General features: G+C 38.5%; 1 protein-coding gene across 3 annotated transcripts in view; it reads left to right on the top strand.

Moving 5' to 3' along the window:
- Positions 1-22,364, top strand: part of GNAL (G protein subunit alpha L) — a 491,912-nt gene that overhangs the window by 233,517 nt on the left and 236,031 nt on the right. For all 3 annotated transcript variants that reach the window (XM_063923437.1, XM_063923440.1, XM_063923439.1), the window contains exons 3-4: positions 879-933; positions 2,021-2,140. In XM_063923437.1, coding sequence (XP_063779507.1) covers positions 879-933; positions 2,021-2,140 — 175 coding nt within the window. The remainder of the gene's footprint in view (positions 1-878; positions 934-2,020; positions 2,141-22,364) is intronic.

Genomic DNA, 22,364 nt, shown 5'->3' with positions numbered 1-22,364 from the left:
CTGGGCACAATTTATATTTCTCAGTTGATTTTAAAGTATTAGTTCCACAGGCACTTAATACTGTGCTATTACCTGAAGATATGCATACTTGGGATAGTATGAGATCCCTTCCACCTTCCCTCATGTACTGACATGGTCCCAGAAGTTGCCAGGACTGCAGCGCTGCATAGTGCCTCATGAAACAAACATTGCCTAGTACATAAAGCAGCGAGTCAGCACCAATAATATACACTGCACATTATTTATCAAAGTTTGGATAGAGATACAATTGTGAGAGGTAAAGTACAACCAATCGGCTCCACTGTCATTGTTTAAACACAGTTTGAAAAATGTAAGGCAGAAGCTGGTTGGCTAGTACTTATCTCACATAATATCTCTCTCAGAGCTTTAATAAATACCCCCCTTAGTGTTAAATATAGGTAAGATGTTACTGGTTAGGTGTGGAACACAGAATTAGGGCAGTAGCCAATTAGCCCCGATAAGACGCGGCTTATCAGGGATCTTGTTTCACCTGCCTCAGGCAGGCGAAACCAAATCCCTGAAAGCAGCGCCTTTTGCATGCGAAAACGGGGCTGCAGCCGACGAAAACACACAGGTTTTTACTGATGTAAAATGTGTGGGGTTTTTTTACGGGCGATCTAATAGGATAGCCTGTATAAAAAATATCTGTGAAACATCCGGAAAAGTGTGAAAAACACCCAATGTTTTACCGCATCTAATTGGAAACTCCACTTTGTTTTCAGACAGGTGGCTTTTTATTAACAAAACTAATAATATGAAAGCTATATCATCATGACATTTTAATAGGCAATGTTGTACAAAAGTATTTGTGTGTCTTTAAGGAAATGTTGCTTAAATTTGTCTCCTCTCCAATGCAGAGAAAAGAAACAGAAAATTCAGGACATTCGAAAAAACGTTAAAGACGCCATTGTGGTGAGTTATTATTAGTTATGTTTTACAAGTATTACATGTTTCACTATATTTTATCTATAATAAGTTCACATGGGTAGGGCCTAAGTCTGTATTAAAGTTGCCTTTCATTTACATTGTTTTAGGTTAGTATCCATGTAGCACTGTATGAATAAAGAAATTGTTTGGGAATTATTGCAGGTTTAGTATATTGTATGTACAAAAGTTTAGTACATACAGGAGTCAATCCAGTTTCCTGCGAAGAGTTGCCATTGCAGCGGCGTTAAAATATCAGCAGCTGCACCGCATCTCACACCCCTTGCAGCCCAATTTCGCACAAAATTGCTTGCAGCCCTATGGGGCTGCGATCAGTTTTGTGCGAGTTCTGGCTGACGCAAAGTGTGGTTGTTGCCGAACGAACTTGCAACTGCACTGCATCTCGTGGCCCTATGGGTCTGCGATCAGTTTTGTGCGAGTTCTGGCTGACGCAAAGTGTGGTTGCCAAACTAACTGCACTGCATCTCGTGGCGCTATGGGGCAGCGAGGAGTTTTGTGCGAGTTCTGGCTAACGTAAAGTGCGGTTGTTGCTGAACGAACTTGCAACTGCACTGCATTTCGTGGCCCTATGGGTCTGCGGTCAGTTTTGTGCGAGTTCTGGCTGACGCAAAGTGTGGTTGCCAAACTAACTTGCAACTGCACTGCATCTCGTGGCCCTATGGGTCTGCGATCAGTTTTGTGCGAGTTCTGGCTGACGTAAAGTGCGGTTGTTGCTGCACTAACTCGCACTCTCAATGTATTCGCAGGTAATTGGATTGACCGCATAGTATGATTTCCCTTTGTCTTTAGCATTTGTTCCAAAAGATAGGCATAAGGATACATACCATTGTTTAAGATTAGTGCTGTATGATTAAATTGGTATTGCTGTTTAATAGGTATTGCTGTTTAATACCCTTTACGAGCCCCTTGAATCCTGAGCGTTTACCAGTCTGTGTTGCATAGTATGCACCTGTAATATGTCTATATGCTTTGAGAGTACTGAAGAACATAACCATATATTGTATAGTCATTTGCCTTTGAAAACAGTGTTGATCTTTTTTTTATTATTCCACAGACAATAGTATCTGCAATGGGCACATTAATACCCCCGGTTCCAGTGGCCAATCCTGAAAACCAGTTCCGAATTGACTACATCAAGAGTATAGCTCCACTGTCAGACTTTGATTACACACAGGTAAGATAACTGGTTCATGCTACTTATTTAGCTGGCTGTATGCTTGGGTATGTTAAGGTAAAATAATTTACTATTGTAATGCCAGTTTGGATTGTGCTGTTGATTATTTGTAGATTTGTGCGAGGATTTTTCCCAGCGTCAGATGAGCAAAATACTGCTAATAAATCCAAAAACCAAGTTTAGAATTCACAGAAATGCTCATGTAAGTGATCATTTGGAGTCTTGCATCATATAATGTATTTGCTATACCAATATATAATAAAATAAACTTATTAGCTGCCAGACCTTTCTTGCAAGACCCACAGTTAAAAAGACTATACTTAAAGTGTTTACGTCTGATGCCTGTTTGTTCAGTAGAGCCACTTACCATTATTAAATATAGCAAGTAAGACACTCAGGGGCCAAATGTAGTAATAGAGTGAGAGTTTCAGAAAGAGAGATTTGGTAAGGTTTTTCATATTTTTTTTTTTTTTAAGTGGCAATCATTTACACTGCAAAACCAGGTTGATTTTGCTGTGTAAATGATTGCCACTTTTAAAAAAAAAAAAACCCTGCAAAACCTTTCCAAATCTCTCACTTTTTGAAACTCTCACGCTATTACATTTGGCCCTCATTGTCCTCTGTCGGTGATTGCATAGTATCGATAGAACATAAGTCTGCTTTGTTTTTGAATCTCCTGAATTTGGTGACTGCGCGCCTGTTTTTTTTGTTGTCACTTTTTGAACTTTGGTAATGTGAACTATGGAAAGGATAAGAGCGCGTTTCATACAATAAGTTATATACTTGGTGAAATTATAGAGCAAAGGTCGTGACTTGTACCTTTTCTAGCTGTTGGACTGTTGTCAAGGCATGCTGAAACGTCTAGTCCCACAAGAGATGGAGAGCTGATTGTTTCTAAGCCTGCTTTCTGAGCAGACATATAAAAGTGGTTTTTGTTAGACTTGTTATGCCCAAATTATGAGATTATTTTTGATAGTCACCACATAGCAACTGCACTCATCTAACTATGCAAACATTGAGTTGGTCGTATACAAAGAAAGTTTTATTGTTACATAATGCATTCCTTACAGTTACAGTTTTGGTTTCAGGAGACTGTGTTGTAACGTTTATTGTTGAGTGGCTTTCTTTATATTCTACAAAGACAGTATCATCACCTTCTGAATCTGTGTGCTGATGGTGTAGCTCAAGCAGAATGTTTTTTAAAACCTGTGTATATTTACTTTTTTTTTTTTTTAAATGTAATCTGCATCCTTAAGAAAGCTGATGAGTGGTTTGTTAGTGGGTTACAGACTTAATTCAGCTAAAGGTGACTTTATATTAATCTGCAGGGTTTTCTGTTGTCTGCCTGACAGCCATGTTGCAGAATACAGATGTTAAAATGTAATACTCAATAGGGCATCAACATGGATGTGAATTGTACAGTATTATAGAATGGCTGAATCCTATATTGGTACACAGTCAAAGAAATAAACATAATTACATGTTAATTACTTTTGGTTACAGGATAGTCTAATAAATAACATTTGTAGCTTGTTTCAGAATTTCATGACTCGACTGTGTCTAGGGAAGATTTAACAAAGATATTTCAGGTGAAAATCTTTGAAATATTAAAGTGTTAAAAATTGCAGCTGATTCCTAAAATTGGATAGCCATGTCTGACACCTGCGGATATAATGTGTGACATAAAGAAGTGAATTTGTGTTTTCATTTGACTGCTTGCTCCTATTTCACAGTATAAATATTGCTCATGGGAAAGAAAAATGATTTCCGTGGTATGATTAGGGCGTCTCACAGAAGGGCAAGATCCAAGTTGTGTCATTTTCCATAGTTATATTATTTTATATATTTTGTGTGCAATGTGTTGTAGAAATGCTGTGAGGATATGATATCTGTCTGTCTACCTTTTTATCGAGAGCTATACACCTTATTCCAGAATGTCATTCCTATGTCTTAGTAACATTTGTGGTGTGTAGTGAAGGCGTTGCACTTTATGCTCCGTGTTTTCTAAAATGTCATGGGAACTTGGGTACCTGTAAAATGTATTTGGTAAATAAAATATATTACCAATCTCCACCTTTTGTTCTTCAGAATATTGTGCATCTTATAGCGCAATGCTTGGTGTCTTCCAAGTAATCCATTTTCTACCAGTATGTTTACACCAAATTGTATTCATTTCTGCATCCTACATTGTTCAGTAGTCAAGTAAATCATTAAATGCATGATATAGGTGAATAATATGGTTGTGCCAGGTAATAGGATCATTACTCTTGGTTTCAGGATATTTTAATGCAAGAAATTGCAGTTTTAAGCAATTTTGTGGTGTGTGTGTGTGTGTGTGTGTATATAGGGAGTTTTGGAAAAGAGGACTGGCACTATAAATCTGACCTACAATGTATTCGCAGTGCCACCAGAAAACCTAGCACAGGGCATTAAGAAGCTTCAAATTGGGCTGTAATGTTCATGACAAAAAAAATCTGACACTGGGTATTGGGGGTAATTCCAAGTTGATCGCAGCAGGAAATTTTTTAAGCAGTTGGGCAAAACCATGTGCACTGCAGGGGGGGAGCAGATATAACATTTGCAGAGAGTTAGATTTGGGTGGGTTATTTTGTTTCTGTGCAGGGTAAATACTGGCTGCTTTATTTTTACACTGCAATTTAGATTTCAGATTGAACTCACCACACCCAAATCTAACTCTCTCTGCACATGTTATATCTGCCTCCCCTGCAGTACACATGGTTTTGCCCAACTGCTGCTATCAACTTGGAATTACCCCCATTGATTGATAAAGAAAGAAACCTATTTGACTGTTTGTTTTAAACACACGCTTGATAAGTAGAAGTCTGTTTAAAGAAATGTCGGCTGAGATTGTCCTGCTGCTTTCTTATGGGACATGCAATAACAAAACTCAGCCAACGTTATACAAGAAAGTGACTTTTCTTCTTCAGTACGTAGACATTTTTCTAAAATGTGTGTTTTTGTCACGAACATTACAGCCACATATGATGCTAGAGGGCCAGGCCGCCGTAAAGGCTTGTGTCCTGTGCCAGGTTTTCTGGTTGAACCTGCAAATACATTATATGTCAGATTGTACTTTTTTATTTTTTAACTCCTGCTTATCAAGTGTTAGTGTTAATTGTGCAGTGGAAAATATCCATTGTTTATTTTGGAAGGGGAATCTACCCCTTTCCTAGCCTATGCATGCATAACAAATCTGCATATTCACCTATATGTTAGTATATTATTATGTTACATTGTTCATTACTCAATAATCTGCAGAAATAAGTCTTTAAAAAATATTAGGAAGTGTAATCACTAGTTGCGTTACCTTCTCAGCTGCTGCATAGTTTATGTGGGTACAGTACTTTACAGTAATGATGGTGTCCCCATTTAACAATCTTATGTTGACCAAGTTGCTGACCGACATTTGTTCAAGTTAACAGGAATTGACTGGTTTCATTTTTAATCCTGATTTATTGATCTGTTTTATGCCCTTTGTGCAGTAATGGTAACAGATTAAGGGCACATTGCGCTAGTAGCTGTAGAAAGTGATCATGATACATTACATAATCACCTATCTTCATTTGCATTGTTCTGACTGCCTGGTATGGTTGTAGGAAAGTGGAGTGCATCTAATGGCTGCATACTGTGCTACTCTGCTTTTAGGACAGAATATTTGGGGGATCCCTACTTTTTCTCTCTAACTTATGTGTACAGTGTAATAAATTAATGAGACAAAATGATGATGTATGTTGTATCTATGACACATTTGGATTTGTGGCTCTCAGAGATCCTATCTTGATGTCTGACACAAAGATAATTTGTAGTCTGTCATATTACTTTTTATAAACCATATTATAAACTGTCTGCTTGTAATTGTACCCAGTTTTTATTATAAAAAAAAATATCAGGTTGTAACCTAGTTTAAAAAATGGTATATTTAAGTTTAGTAAAGTATATATCATGTTATATATTTTTCTTATTATATTAATTAGCACATGTGTTATTTAGGCTGGTGTCAGGCTGTATTTAGTGCACCCGTGTCTTTCCCGCAACAGTATTGTGGCATTTAGGAGATCACGGCACTTAGGAATTCAATAACTCTCATTCAGTGCGATCACACAAGAGCTTCTGAAGGTCTCATTTCTGTGTGTCTACAAGACACCCATGTGACCCTCATTTTTGGATGATTTCCAAAAGCTAGAAGTTTTAGTAAGTTTTGCCCATTTTGTTAGATTAACCAGATAGTTATTTATATAGTAACAATTTGGGTCATTAAAACAGCTACTGAAAGATCTAGTACAGTAGTTTCTCATATATAATAGGTAAACAGGAGTTAACTATTTATAGATCAAGGGTTTACGTTATGTAATATAAATAGTCAGAGAAACATTTGGGGTAAAGGTTATGTCATGGCAAAGTTGAAAATCCCTGTCAGCTCAAACGTTAGATTACCACGTGAAATGCATTTGAATGCATAGTTTTGTTGTTTTCCTTTATCTTTCTCAACACATTGCATAGAAGAAATACAGATTGCAATATTTTATTTACTGCAGTGTGTTAGCAGAATAATCTGTCATGATCGTTTAGAGTTTCATTGCAAAATGATGTTGCTTTGTTTGTGATAATTATAATAATCAGTTAAATAGTAATAAACAAGCTATCCAGTACTTTTAATTCGTCTCCCCCCCCCCCCCCCCCCCCCCCCATAAAGTTTGGCACCGCTGACTTAAAGGCAGGGGCATCTCATTTAGAAAATCAGAGCTTAACACAGAGGTCTCTGTTTTTCGTTATGTACAGTACTACAGAAAGAAAAATCACAATTGTTATATTGTTTCTTATTAGCAGATGTGAAGAAAAATTATATGAATGCCCTTCAGTCACGCGTGTTTATTTTGTCTTTAATTCCTATCCTAGTTTGCTATCCATATTTACTCAATGCGGGATAAAACAAAGGTGCAGTATGCACATCCTTTTATATTGCTTAATGCAGGAAATACATGTTGATGTCCTTGTCTATCTATGTGGACACTACATTATATATCTAGTGCTCTGTAGATCCATATTTGATTAGTTGATTTACAGTTTATGTTCTGTATTGTTCCAAGCGGCTTTGTCTTACAGGAGAACAACCTAGATACAGTTTCAAGTTTATATCAACAACCTATTAGTCAATTTCTTAGTAGGTTGAGAAAATATTGCACAGAGAATAAAAATACAGTAGTGTATTGCAAACTCTGTGTTGTGTTTTGATGGTTCCTCACATGTCACCAATAACATGCTAAGTACACAGTCCCTTGTGCTCTAATTAGCAGATAGAGGAAAAATGAGAGAAAAACATTGCATGTTTAATTATCAGTTGTGAGGTTAAGTGTGTCCCCCATGTCTTTTTGACTTAAATTAGCAGGTATTTTCTTGCAGGGTTTCATCACTATTTTGAAATCTGTACAAATATTACAATAAACATTCTACACAAACAAAGTCAGATTTGTCACGCTTAAAAAAACAAAAACAAGAAATTGGTTGGTGTTATCGCACTTTTTACTTCATAAAAATAACAAAGGTGGAATTTTCATATTTTTCTTTTGCTTTATTCAAAATATCATATTTCAGATTCAATACTATATGAATACTTGTTTTTTTTCTTCATTTTTGTAATTGTGAAAATATAGATTTTGGGCCACTGTAACACACGAATAGGTTACATTAACTTTCTTTGCTAAAATTTAGAAAAGAAAATTTGGCTTCCTAAAAATTCAGACTCTTACTATGAACACAAATGGGGGGTATACACACAACTAAAAGACGTTTAATGTTTATATTTACTGTATGCAGTTCAATACAACTTGGGATGACTCTGGCAATGCTTCCATGTTTGGCATATCTCATAAAGTACCTTATTTTGTAACCCATGCTATAATCACTTACAATCTGATATGATTAGGGTTATATATGTTTCATATTCCCATTGTTACAATCATTCTAACTTTTTTAGAACATAGATGATCTTTCAGGTTACCGCACGTATAGTGCTTTGTTTGGTTGCAGCTATATAATCCCATTTTTGTGACCCACTATCACTTGGCATCATTTATTGGATAGTGGCCTGGCAATTACTACCATATATCTTATAGTACCAGCATACCCTGTAGCATTTTACACTGAACGGAAATAGATGTGATGTGTATTATGAGTTGTGGTTTAAATGCTTTTGTTTGGTCCACTTTTTCGTTTATTTTAAATAAATAAGAAATACAGTTAACACATTTGAGCAATTTCTATTTGTACAGGAGTTACATTTTTGGTTTCAGAGAGGAACCCGATAGATTGTGATCTGTATCCTCAATGTAGCTCATGATCTTGTAGGTAAAACCCAGCATTGAACTGGTAGCAAATTTATAAAGAAAAATAAGACATTTGTACACTCAACGGACAAGCAGTTACTTGCTGTATGCATTGTGAATACTGTAGGTTAGCTATTATTAATTGCATTTGTGAACTCTGGGTGGTAGTCACATTATCTATCATGATACATCTTAGATTCTGTAGAGATTATTCCTTGTGCCATAGAATAGGTGATTTTATTTAAACATGTTCTACAGCCACCCTGTCTTGTTTCTCGCTCTGCTACTTCTTCACGTTTTCCACTTGTAATATTTTTGGCATAGTTTGTGGTCTTAAATGAAGATCTCTATTTGTATGTTTACTGACACATAGAAAAGTATTTGAAACTTGTGCCACGATCAGTTTGATAGCACTCATACAGGATACTTTCCAAATGTAATGGCGATGCAGCATGTAATATTGTATAGAATGTTGACATTTAAGGGTCACTAATAAAGAGCTATAACCTTTTATACAATTTATACTTTGTGTGTTTAAATGTTTATATATGTAAAATGTGGAGACTGGCTCGACACACTGCGAAAAGTGCTTGTATAGGGCACAAACTGAGCAACAGAAGTAAGAGTTGTAAAACAGTATAGCATTTCAGATGTAGCATTAAAGGGTACCAAATTAATACTTGTTTGATGTTAGAGAGCTTTTATTTTTATATAGTTTTGAAAATAGTTTTGCCCCTCTCATATACCTGTTGAGCCTCTGTCCCTGACAGCGAGTGATCATACAATGGTAGTATTTTCGCAGTATTACGTTGTAACTTGTAACAGCAAATTTTAAACTATTCCCTCCTATTACCCGTTCTGGAAAAAGATCAAAATGGAATGTAAGCATCTCAGTACAGATGGCAATTTCTTTTACGTTTTTAATATTATTATTTGTAGGAGTATTATTTCTGTAGTGTTCTTAGCGTTAGTGTTGCAGTTGTCATGAATGTGCATTTATAAGTTCCCTTTTCAATAGGTAAATAATCTGCATTTGCCCTTTTTCTTAATACGCATGAGCTTAATGCCAATATAGTGAAGCTGCTCTACCATTTATCAGTGTGCAGCTGGTATTACAGAACCTACAAGTGTTGACACTTTATTTTAAAATGTTCTTTTTTTTTTTTTAATTCTTTGTTTCCCACAAGTATGTCTTTTCTTCCCATAATGTACAAAACTGCTGCTTTACCTAATGCAAAGTGCGTTATACCTAAGATCAGAGAGTCCTCGAAGGAATGAAAGCATGTTACGCTTCTTGAACTTGACATGATGTGGCTAAAAACACGTTAATGAGTGTGCCTATCTATGGCAGAGCCTAATGCAGGTAATTAATATAGACAGTATGACAGATGCATTCTTTCTAAAGAATATGCAACTTCAAACCGTTTTCCACTACAAGTGGGTATGCTCTGCAAAGTAAAGCAAGCACCCACTGCTTCTCCGAGCAGATTACGTTTTTAACAAGTGACAAACTGTCCCACGTTGTACTTGGGCTGCAGTGTAAAACGTATAATTATATAGGCATCTCTTTATAATGTTTTAGTTTATCTGATTTTTATGTACTTCTGCTAGTCACAGTTGGTATTGCAGTAATTTCTTCCTTCCTTAAAATGCTTGCAAAGCTGATCGGAGTCTGATTTTGTGAACAATACAGAGGACAGACAGCAAATTAACTTAAACAAGTTTATACTCCGTATAGCTTTACTTAAATTCCACAAACACCAATGTTTTGTGTGTGTGTGTGTGTGTTGAGGGGAAGGGGGGTAATTTTTAATTTACCCCTGTAAAATATTATTTTTCATTTGGTTTTCTCTAAGTTATTGAAGTAGAAAGCCAGTCATTTTTTAAAGCAAAGATAATTTAAATGTAGTTGCTTATTAAGTATTTTAGGTACCAAGGTGTGATTTAGGAGCATATGTAGCAGTATGTTTGTTTGTTTGTTTTCAGTAGGAGTGGATGCAAGGTTAATAATCACTTTTACAATGAGTAGATAAAATGTTATCATTTGCTTTTACAAGATACACTTTAATATGATTGTAGAGCTAAAGCCTTTTGTTAATGTGCGATAAATAAAAAAGACTGATCTAATTTTATTTCATGTTTAATAAAGAGCCTAACAAGCTAAGTGTTATGGAAATTACTTGAACCAATTCTTGCAGACCATCCTAAATTGAGCAGAACTATACCTGCTTATCTTGCCTAGCAATACTGGTTAGTTGCAATCTGATCTGAAAAGATTGGGAGAACTTTTACACACCAAGTCATACTTGCCCTTTTCTTTCTTATTTTACATACAACTCTGAACTTCTTGTACACTGCTAGTTCTGAATTAACCATGATCCGGTCTTTCATTGCCAAACTTTGCAGTTGCCCTCATGAGAGATATAGCCCAGTTTATAAGGTGACCTGCAGTTTTGTTGGGTTGTGTAAATGTTTTAACAGGTTGGATGTTGTGAAGTTTCTTTATGTAGAGGTGCAAGTAGACCTTTAAATCTTCCCTTATTAGTTAGGCGCCTCCCATCACTAATATGCTGTGGATGTGGGGGATTACTGCCCCTTCTATCAATCTGTTAGCATGTAGCTTTCTTTATGTACTCTGTCTGTGTCACGGACAGCCATGCACTCTGTCTGTGTCACGGACAGCCATGCACCACTGATGCATCACTGCTTACTGAAAACTGCTTCATGCATGTCCTGAAATAATCTGTTGTTGCAGAACTTTAGATCTGATTGGCTACAGTTGGTTTTTAATCTTGCAAGGTTTGAAATTGTGGAAATAATTTTGTTTTATATATATTTTTTTTTATGTTATTGGACCAATCAAGATGTTTTCTGCTCTTTCACTTGTTCTTAAGCTTCCCATAAATGTATTGTTTCTGATTTGCCAATTTGGTGATTTGTATTTATTTTTTAGCCAAACTTACTGAAGCTATAGACCCCAAAACATATCTGGTCCTGAATAACATCATGTAGGGATTTATAGGATGTCATCCATGACTGGCATAAAATGCAGTCACATGATTACTCTGATCTATATTATTGGAGTTGGCATTTGACTAGGTGAAGAGCTGCATCCCTCCAGTTTGGCCACACACCTGTGTGAAAACGCATGTAGGGAACCACTGCTTTATACCGTTCTATAAACTACAAAATGTAGGATCTACTTGTGTATGGGCAGCTTTAGCATCACATAGGACATTTGTGTGAAACTTGCAAGCTTATAAAGCTTTCTAAAGAAACATACTACCCAATGCGTATGTGGAGGTATACAATAAATAGTAAGCAAAACAAGCCCCTGGAGTAAAAAAACCTCTTAATAGAAACAAATGCCCAGATTTATCAAGCCTTGGAGAGTGATAATTAGCACTGTGATAAAGTACCAACCAGTCGGCTCCTAACTGCCATGTCACAGGCTGTGTTTAAAAAATGACAGGAGCTGATTGGTTGGTACGTTATCATCGTGTTATTTATCACTCTCCAGGCCTTGATAAATCTGGGCCAAAGTATGTGAAAAAATTGGGCAGCTGGTTCAGAAGACAAAATAATTTTCTGAGATTAAAAATATAGAAATAACAGAACCTGTGCTCCAAAAAAAATACTAGAAATGTACCATTGTTAACAAATTAATAACCTATAGAAATATACAGCAGTATAGAATAAACAACATACATATTAAAAAACAATCATGAAAACACGATAGCCCAAAAAACAGTGGTATGCAATCCCAATTTAAAAGCTGAAAGTGCTCCTTCGGAGTACTGCAGTAAGTGGGTACAGGTCTATGGTAAATGTGATATATGTATATTTGATTTATTATACTGCAAGTTGCAACATTTGAATTCAGCAGAGCTCACATTCATTTCTTGCTGTTCTTTTATATGTTCTATTTACTTGGATTGTGCATCAATTTGCTGATTCTGCCTGTACCTACTGTAGAATGGGTTTAATAGCGAGTGCTTTCAGCTTTTTAAAATCGGCACTGCATACTACTGTTGGCTAATTAGCCCTTACGCTGCAGTGTAGTTTCAGGGTCTTCAACTCTTTGTTTCGTAAAAAAGGAAAGTTTTATGACAGACGAAAAATATCTTACACTTCTTTGTATGAGTAAGAAACTATTTCATTTGGTTCAGGACAAAACAAATGAAACTGAGTTTCTGTGAAATGTAAATTTAGCATTTCATACATTTTAGTTTTTGATACACACTTTTAATTTTTCAACAATGAGAAAATGAAATTACGTGAATCTGCTCCAGTAGAAGCCTGATGCTATAAGGTTCCTGTTTGAGCTTAAATACCGGCTGTTTCTCTTGTAATCTCTAGCTCAGAGCATGCAAGAGGAGAGGCTCAGTGCAGGGATAGAGGGCTGCTCAATGCGTTCACACAGCAATGATTGTGCCGAAGGGCACTTAAAGGACAGCCAAACACAAAAATGGAAATGTTTTTATATGAAGCATAAAAAGTTTTTTTTTTTTTCTACAAGATTTCCACTGATAGTAGATTCTGCTGTATTTAGCGATGAGGAAACATTGGTCAGAATGCAGAAAAATGTTATTTTACATATTTCTATAACATGAAACCAATTAACCATGTTGGAATATTATAATATTTTTTGCTTTCATGGACAAAATGTGCTTATTATAATATTAAGGGGGTATTTAAGAATGCAAACCCCCACCCCCCTTCACCCCACCCCCACTACAGGTGCAATTTATCGCAGCCTTGCCTGCCGGGGAAATCGAAGCTTGATATTGCATCGCGGCCAATCGCCCAAGTGTATGGGCACCATTAGATGTGGCCTTGTGATCAAAGCTACATTCAAAAAGAGAACCATGTTACCTTGACACATCTTTGTATATGCTGTCCTCCTCCTGCCTCAATTATTGTGCATGATGAATGTTATACCTAGACTGTGAGCTCATGCGAGTAATATCCTCCCCCTGTGTTCCCATCATTGTCCCAATAACCGTATATATATTCTCCAGTCTACACAATTCTCAGCCTAATACTAGGTCAGACAGATGCCAGAAGCCAGGTAGCCTATGAGCCTAAAATAAATTACTGCATATGCCCAAAATTTGGGTTTTCATTTGTATGAAGATCAAATGCTTTCCTGACTTCTTAAATCAACTTTCTAGCTCCTAGATTTTATTTGCTTCCCCTTAGTTGTACATTATTTTGCCTCTACAGTACATGACCTTAATAGCAAGATGTGAACTACAAGGAGTGTAGAAACACAGTGGGATTGCCAAGATCAGTCCTAACATCTTCAGAACCTAAATTAATCAAATATGCCAAAAATAAAGTTACATGTAAACCTTACAAAGTAAGTAAATTGACTACTGAACATTATGTAAGATACACAGTTTATACTTACCTGAAAGTGTCCAGCATCTGCAAATATTTTCTAAGAAATTTTCTTAAAGATGAGAATAGTCAAAACGTGAGTGTGATTCGCTTGCAATCTCCTAGGTAACAAGATGCTTGTAAAGATTGTTTGATCCACATGTAAGAGAATGTCAAGTTTAATAAATCAAAAGCATTCAATACCTGTCACGCTTTTACGTCATGAACAGTGCTATACGGATACCTATGTGAAAAGAGCAATACACATGCAGCAAATATATTAATACAGTCCAAAACTGCTAAAAAAATATGGATATAATAAATGGATGACAAAAACACCTTGAAGGGACGCACTGAGTTGGACAAACTTGCTTAAGAATAATAGATGTGTCAATTTATTTCAGGGGAGGCCATCTTTACTTTATACATTGTTTTTACTTCTGCAGAACAACATCAGGATGAAAAATGTTGATACCCATATTCAGCTTGATTTATTAAGAAATTATTTTTGAGCATTTTTTTTTATTATTGTGCCAGTTGTATTTTCACCCTACAAAACCTACAAAATGTCTACATATATATTTTTATATTAAGAAAAAAAAAGGATATTTTATTTCATAAATTAGCTCAAGAGATGACGACGTCAGCTGCTCAAAACGGGTGTGGATGAATGGATCAACAATGTTATGGTCAACATGCATTACGTCTACAATGCTTAAGATCGACAGGTACAAAAGGTCAACATGGCAGTGATCGGCATGATTTTTGGGGCCAAATTTTGTATATGTCATTGTTATGTGACCACCATCAGTACAAACATGTACCCTCGCCACACTTAGGGCACGGTGGCTTGCTCTGCTTTGCTCGCCACAGGTTACTATTCCTAATAGCTGTAAAAAATAATAATAATAATAGAATGATGTGTCAACCATTTGTGCCGACTTTTTGTACCTATTGACCTTTCATCTGTCAACCTTTTTGCTTCTGTCGACCTAATGCATATCTGCCATATGTTGTCGACGTATTGACTGTTGACCAATACATTGTTGATCTATCATCTGGATACCCTCAAAACATATTTATACATATTTACTAAGGAAAGTCCTATTCCATGAATGTGCCACCAAAAAGGAGTTCTTCTTACTGTACCATGCAGGGAACAAACCTGTTTGAACATTTCCTTACCATAAACAGAAGTAAGAACACTACATTTACAGATACCACGTATACATCTTTTCCCCCAACTTCATTTCAGGCACTGTTTGCTGAACAGTAAATATCACTCAAAATAAAATCTCCCATCCTCCAATATGCTTGCTCAGTTCAGAATACTTGGCTGTAGTAGAGAGGACTTCCTCTCCCATCCTAGCGCTTGTGCCTGGGTCAGGAAACAGGAGTGCTAGAACACGGGTGTTAAAATTGTGCACTCATGCATGCATAAATAAAGTATATTAAACACTTGATGGACAAATTGTCAAACCAGGGGACGCTGGATACAGAAGACACTGCTTTGGAAGGTAAATAATTATTGACTAAGCGAATTGGAAACTTCAAATTGCGTAATTAGTCCTGGGGTGGGGGGCATTCAATAGGATTCAGCCCATATTCCTCGAGGACCCCCAACAGTTTGTTTTCTAAGTCTCATCACAGAATCACAAGTAAACTATTAGCTCCACCTGTGGATCTTTTAAAATATTCAGTAAGTAATGAATACACCTGTGCTCCTGCTAGGTGACCTCGAAAACATGAACTGTGTGGGGTCCTGAGCAGGGCCGGTTCCGGGCTTCTGGCGCCCCGCGCGGCATTAGGGGGCGTGGCTTCGTACAGGGGGCGAGGCCATTTACGCCCCCTGTACAGACTGAAATGATGTGCAGTGCGCGATGACGTCATCGCGCACCGCACAGTAAAGGACCTCTCCACAAAGGGAAACTAGACGCGTACGCGTCTAGTTTCCCTTCCCAGCGGCAGCAGGGGGCACACAGCAGCATCGGATCTTGCCCTGGTGCGGCACCCTCCGGAAGGCGGCGCCTCGGGCAAAAGTCCTGCTTGCCCGTGGCAAGATCCGCTACTGGTCCTGAGGGCCGAGTTTAGGAACCACTTCACTATAGCGTACTATGGCAAATAATTAGCAAAGTTCGAAGATGGTATCACTGGAACTTTGTGCCTCTGAGAAATGGTCCTTGAAACTCGTTTAGCACAATATTTTGACACCATTTTTTTCAATTCTACCTATTTGGGGATGCACATGGATGACTATGTTGGACTGATCAGGAGCTCATGGGCCCCATCAGTGTGGATTGATAATGACTGCACACATAAATCTCTAGCTAGATGACTGCTTTATTTAGGCCAAAACCAGTACAATTTGGACAGCTTTTAATAGTTCTTGATCAACTTTTGTTGTTGGAGCCCCACATGCGATTTCGGCCATGTGTAAAGATGGCCGTACACTGACCTATATATTATTTGGCCTTATGCTTAGATGGCGCTCCTCTAGTGTTCTGGTGCACTGACCCCATACACTCCATCCTCCATCAGGTACCTTAGCTCCACAGTATTTACCTCACATTCTATTCTCAAGTAGATTGGGATTCACTGCCCATACTGTATGTATGTATGTATCCATATGTACGTATGTATGTATAGGTGGCTAATTACAAGTTACAATTACTTGGCTAATTACAAGTTTTTTTTTTTGTTTTTTTTTAGTGGCCATATTTTCAGTTTTACAAAAACCATGCCACACAGATATCTGTGCCTTTGTCTCAGAGAAGGATAGAGCATAGGTGTCCACTCTGTCTGGCACATTGTTCTAATACAATACAGTACCCAGCTTTCTTTGTTGCATCTGGCAATGGGCAGAGCATGTTGGGAGGTTGTGAGTCCTACTGGAGAGTTATGGGGAACCCACCTGTTCAATTAATATAATGTGTATAAACTACAGTGAAATTCACTTTCCTACTAGCATGGTCTAGCATTACTGTATGTAAACTGGCAATCTCTGTAGTGGGAGCACTAGGGTTAAAATATCTAGTATTGTTTACTACAAACAGACTCTCTCCCTTTTTTTCCACTACCCTCCTCAAATTCCATGAAAATTTCAGGCACACCTGTTGAAAAACAAAAACAACATTATTGTGGAAGATCAAATAGCACGTCTTTGGAAAGAGGTATTTTAAAAATGAGGTAGGCTTGTTAGCCAATTTGTGAGCTGTCTGCAGACAGGTACCTGTGCTGAAATTGTGTTCTTACTAAATGTACACACAGGCTCACCATGCAGCAACGTTACCTCTCGCATTTTGCATATGTGTGTATATTCCCTCTTTGGTGTTACATGCTGCCCTATTCAGGAAATCCTTTAGTCTTGACAGATTAAGCTCATACTATTTCTCTGCATGGACTGACTAAACTATTATGGACCAGGAATCTCCCTTGTGTCATTACGTTTCCCCTCTCCTCCCTCCCCCCCTCTACTTTCCTGCCCAGCTTCCGCTTCCTTCTGTACATGTCTTACTGCGGCACTGGGCACATGATCTGTAATTCCATACTGCAAACTCATAGTGTAGAAGTGAGCAAAGCCTTCATACACCTGTATTAGTGAATGTGTACATCAGTAAGTAAGAAATGATGGTTTATGGAATGATGAAGCGTGAAATGCTGGTTTTTACAGATGTAGGGGCCTATTTATCAAGCATTTTTTTTCCATAAAAGTATGTGGAAGCAGCAGCTTGAATTGTTCTGTGCTAACAACCTAATGCAGGAGAGTTCTCATAAATCTGCAGAAGGTTATTATCAATGGGGACTACTGTCTGTCCCCTGTGTGTGGCCCTGTCGCTTTACTCCATTTTAGATCCATGTGAGTCTTTTTTAGTACATAGAAGGGAAATATTGTAAAAAAAAATTAAAAAGATTGTCGCGTATATACTGACTGTCGACATTTTAACAGTGTTGACATAACTGTCAACATTGACATGATGGACCTTTTCACTTTATCTCAATCTGAATTTAGCTCATTAATAACATGATACCGAGAGCTAAAATGCATAGCAGTTTTGCAGTCCTAATGTAGGCTAGCAAGTGGAAGTTAATATTTCATTATTTGCTATGTGTTCTAAAATAATTCAGGTATGTTTAGTTTTTGGGTTTTTTTCATTTATTTATGTGATTATTAAGTTCTTGGGCCTCCAGATATGCTTTCCCCATATGTATGTGTGTATGTATCTGTGTGTATGTGTGTAGTGTTCCTTCTAGGCTGTTTCAGCAGGGTGCTGCACCCTGCCCATTTTTGAAATGTGAAAAAGCACCCTGCCCTTTTTCAGTGCACCCTGCAGGACCATAAATCGCCCCCTAGTATACAGAATGCAACAGTCAGAATGCATGTTACAATGTTGTCGTCTACTCCTTGCCCACCTCTGAAATTGGAACACAATTTCTATCCTTTAGCCAACTGGATGGCAGAGGAGGCACAGCACTCTGATAAAGAGGGAAAGAACAGAGTAAGCAGTGAGCATGTACTGCTTACAGTATTTCCCTAGTAGAACAGACTTATTTTTTTCCTATATATTTTAACCCATTGTTTAACCTTTCTGTTTTATAACACATAGAAGACTGGACATATACAGTATGTTTCTCAGTACAGATGTTAGGTGTCTTATATGTATGCATGGGTATATGATTTACTAAGGGCAAAATGTATGTACAAAAACTATAAACATATGCGCTATGCGTTGTGCGCAAAGAGTCACATCAAAAATGTGCCCTTCGAAATAAAAAATGTGCCCTCTTCAATGCTCAGCACCCTGCCCTAAAAAAATTCTAGAGTGAACACTATGTGTGTATGTATGTATGTATGTATGTATGTATGTATGTATGTATGTATATATATATATATATATATATATATATTTTGATAAAGCTAAATATTTATCTTATTTAAAACCCTTTAAGAGGCCTAAGAACACTGTACGCTGTTCACGTATGGAGTACCGTAAGGGTACGCACGTTGCGTAGCGATCGCTTAGCCGAGGTCGAGACGCTCAAGCGTCACGTTCGCTCACGGCCAAGAGATCACAGGCAGGCACACTATTGGCTGCCGACTAACATAATGGTTCGCTATAGCGTAGCGGACGCTGTATCGGGAGCGGGCCGCTCGAGCGACACAAACGCTCGCGAGAATACGCTGTTGGTATCGGGCACACTTATAGGTGAGTGACTACCGTAATGCTACGCTATCAGCGTAGCGGACGCTCGAGACCACGAGGAGATCACGAGCGGCGCAGACGCTCACAATGTTAAACCTTTAAATCTAAACCATAAACAATGTAATATGCTGTAAAACCTTAGTGTAGAGATAGGGTGTAGATGCAACACAGTGTAACCTTATTAACTTAAAAGCTGTTTGAGCGTCACCGACGCTCTGTGAATACTTAACACTATAAGAAATACACAGATACCGTGCTTAGGGTCTAACGCCTTATATGAATGTTATACTTGCAAAAAGAATAATACAATACAAGTCACACACTACAATATAACATAGACTAACTAACCAGGTAACTACACATGAAATACAATACAATACTATTACGTTTAAGAGAATACGAGAGAAAGAGAAGAGAGAGAGAGAGAGAGATATGGCCCATAATAACAAGAAAGACAATATGATTGCGGAGAAAAACTTACGCACAAGGGGAACGATCGCATGCGCCTCTGGACATCCAGCTCCCGATTTTCAGCAATGAGAACCGTTGAAGAGTGAGCTGGATGTGATCGGCTTGTCTATTTATGCCCCACACACAATACAATTCAATGGTCCCTACAATCTCATTGTTCATTGGACACAGGAATTCCTCCTCGCATTATAACAAAAGGTCATAGGTTGATTCATACAGGTGGGCTGTGACAATTTCCAACTGCTCAGGTGGGTGGGAAACTAGGTTTCCCGCCGCATGGATAAGTAAGTGCAAATAATAGTAAATGGACATAAACTTCTTATGTCCATAACTATTCGCACGAGCGATTAATTCGCTTCAAACCAACACCGGAATATTGCTAATTAAATATTCTTCCGATGGATACTAAACACCACTGTATTACTCCTGTCTGACCCTTCGTATCAAACAAAGAGGGATTTCTCTGTCCATGAACATGCTACATTAACTAAACTTTCAGATTCTATCAAAGGGACCATAATCTACAAAATACATTATATAGTGAAAATATGTAACGATTGAGTCGCACGCTACGAACACATAAACTCTACCGTAAATGCACACTGCGCGCCCGCGGGTGCCCGTAACAGCGAGTATGCGCACGCACGGGAGAGCGCACGCATGCGCAGCGCGGACCTGTATGAGGTGCAAATATGGCAGTGTGCATCGTGATATTTTTCTGACTTTGACCATATATATATATATATATATATATATATATATATATATATATATATAACCTTTTGACCCTGTCAGCAATTTGTTCTGGCTACTTTTTTCATGTTGACATTCTGGCAGTGTCAACCTTTTGACCCTGTCGACCAAATGTCTGCCTATTGACTGTCTAACTAGACACTGTCAATCTATCATCCGGATACCATTCCCGGGTTATTACAGGGTTGGTGTCCAGGATCAGACCCTTTCTGACCCAGGATGCTACTAAGACTCTTATCCACTCACTGGTCATCTCCAGACTGGACTACTGTAATCTCCTCCTGACTGGCATTCCTGACAAATACCTCTCTCCATTCCAATCTATCCTCAGTGCTGCTGCCCGGCTCATTTTCCTCACCAAACGCACTACGTCCACCTCTCCTCTCTTACTAGACCTTCACTGGCTCCCCTTCCCTTTCAGAATCCATTTCAAGCTTCTCACACTCGCTTACAAAGCCCTCACCCACTCCTCTCCCATCTACATCTCTGACCTTATCTCCCTTTACACTCCCACCCGTCCTCTTCGCTCTGCTAATGTACGCCGACTCTCCTGCCTACGGATTACTTCCTCCCACTCCTACCTCCCAAGATTTTTCACGTGCTGCACCACTTCTCTGGAATTCCCTACCTCTCCCCCTCAGACTCTCCACAAAACTTCAAACGGGCTCTCAAGACCCACTTCTTCACCAAACCCAGCCAAATCTCATCCTAACCCTCTGTTCCAGGCTCTCTATGTACCCCATCTGTGTCACCCCTGTCTGTCTACCCCTCCCCTTTAGGGCTGTAACACACACTCCGGTTTTTCCCGGATGGCAAAAAGCCGGACAAACTTTGTCCGGCTTTTTGCCATCCGGGAGAAACGGCAGAGTCTGTCACACAGGACGGCTTTGAGCCGTGTGTGATGCTGTGCGCATGCGCAGCATCAGACACGGCTTCAGAAAAAAACGTTGTGTGTGAAAGCTCCCCTTCACACACACGGTTTACTGGCTACAAAGACGGCCCGGCGCCCGCCCGGCAGCCGGACCTTCCAGTGGTGAGACCCGGCAGCCGAGCCGGGGCCGTGCAGTGTGAAGGGACCCTAGCCCTCACACTGTTAACTACAATGCCGGCACGGGAAAAAGCCGGGTAGTGTGTTTTAGCCCTTAGAGTGTAAGCTCTCACGAGCAGGGCCCTCTTCCCTCATGTGCTTATCCTTTTTCTTACTTTAATAATCTTCAACTATACCACATCCAGCAGTCTTCTGCCACCTGATACTTATTCCAGTGTCATCTGCTGATGTAACTATGTTTATTCACCCTGTACTTGTCCTATATTGTCATCAACTGTAAGTTGCTGTTATCCTATTTGATTATGTACTCTGTAATTGGGCGCTGCGGAATCCTTGTGGCGCCATATAAATAAAGGATAATAATAATATATATGTGTGTATATATGTATGTGTGTATATATGTATGTGTGTATATATATATATAATATATAATACGCTAGAATCCACGGCACTCATACAACTGCGGTGCCATTGGTATTTGTGACCACCCAATTTAAATATAAACATCCTACAAATTCAGCACTCGCCTAATATTAACACTTCAAACTGTAATTCATCTGAATTCAGGGAATGTTGGTTCCAAAATATTGCAATAGTTTGTTAAGCTGACCAGCCACTTCACGGCCATTCCCATTCGGTCAGTCCCTACACTGACTTTCAAAAATCTGAGCATTGCTCTCAGGCATCTTTTGGATTTTAAATACACAGTATGCTTCTATCATGGGTTTAGGCCCTGTCTCACTCTTTTAAAGAGACAGGAACCACACCCAAGCAGTCAGTTAATCAGTTAATAAACACATGGGGAATATATATAGTGTGTGTGTGTGTGTGTGTGTGTGTGTGTGTGTGTGTCTGTCATGTGTTACTGTTGATCATGGTTGAAAAGTAGTTGATTACAGGCCCCTGTAAGAGTGTGTTAAAAGGGTTCCAGGCAGAAGGGAACAATGCTTCTGACATTGATGAGCATCCAGAAGGGGTGCAGGGACGTTACGGCCACTGGACTCGTACTGTACAGATGTAAACCT

This window comes from Pseudophryne corroboree, chromosome 5 (assembly GCF_028390025.1).
Source record: "Pseudophryne corroboree isolate aPseCor3 chromosome 5, aPseCor3.hap2, whole genome shotgun sequence".
Taxonomy (NCBI): domain Eukaryota; kingdom Metazoa; phylum Chordata; class Amphibia; order Anura; family Myobatrachidae; genus Pseudophryne; species Pseudophryne corroboree.
The sequence above is the reverse complement of the archived record's forward strand: the minus strand, read 5'-3'. Positions and strand labels throughout refer to the sequence as shown.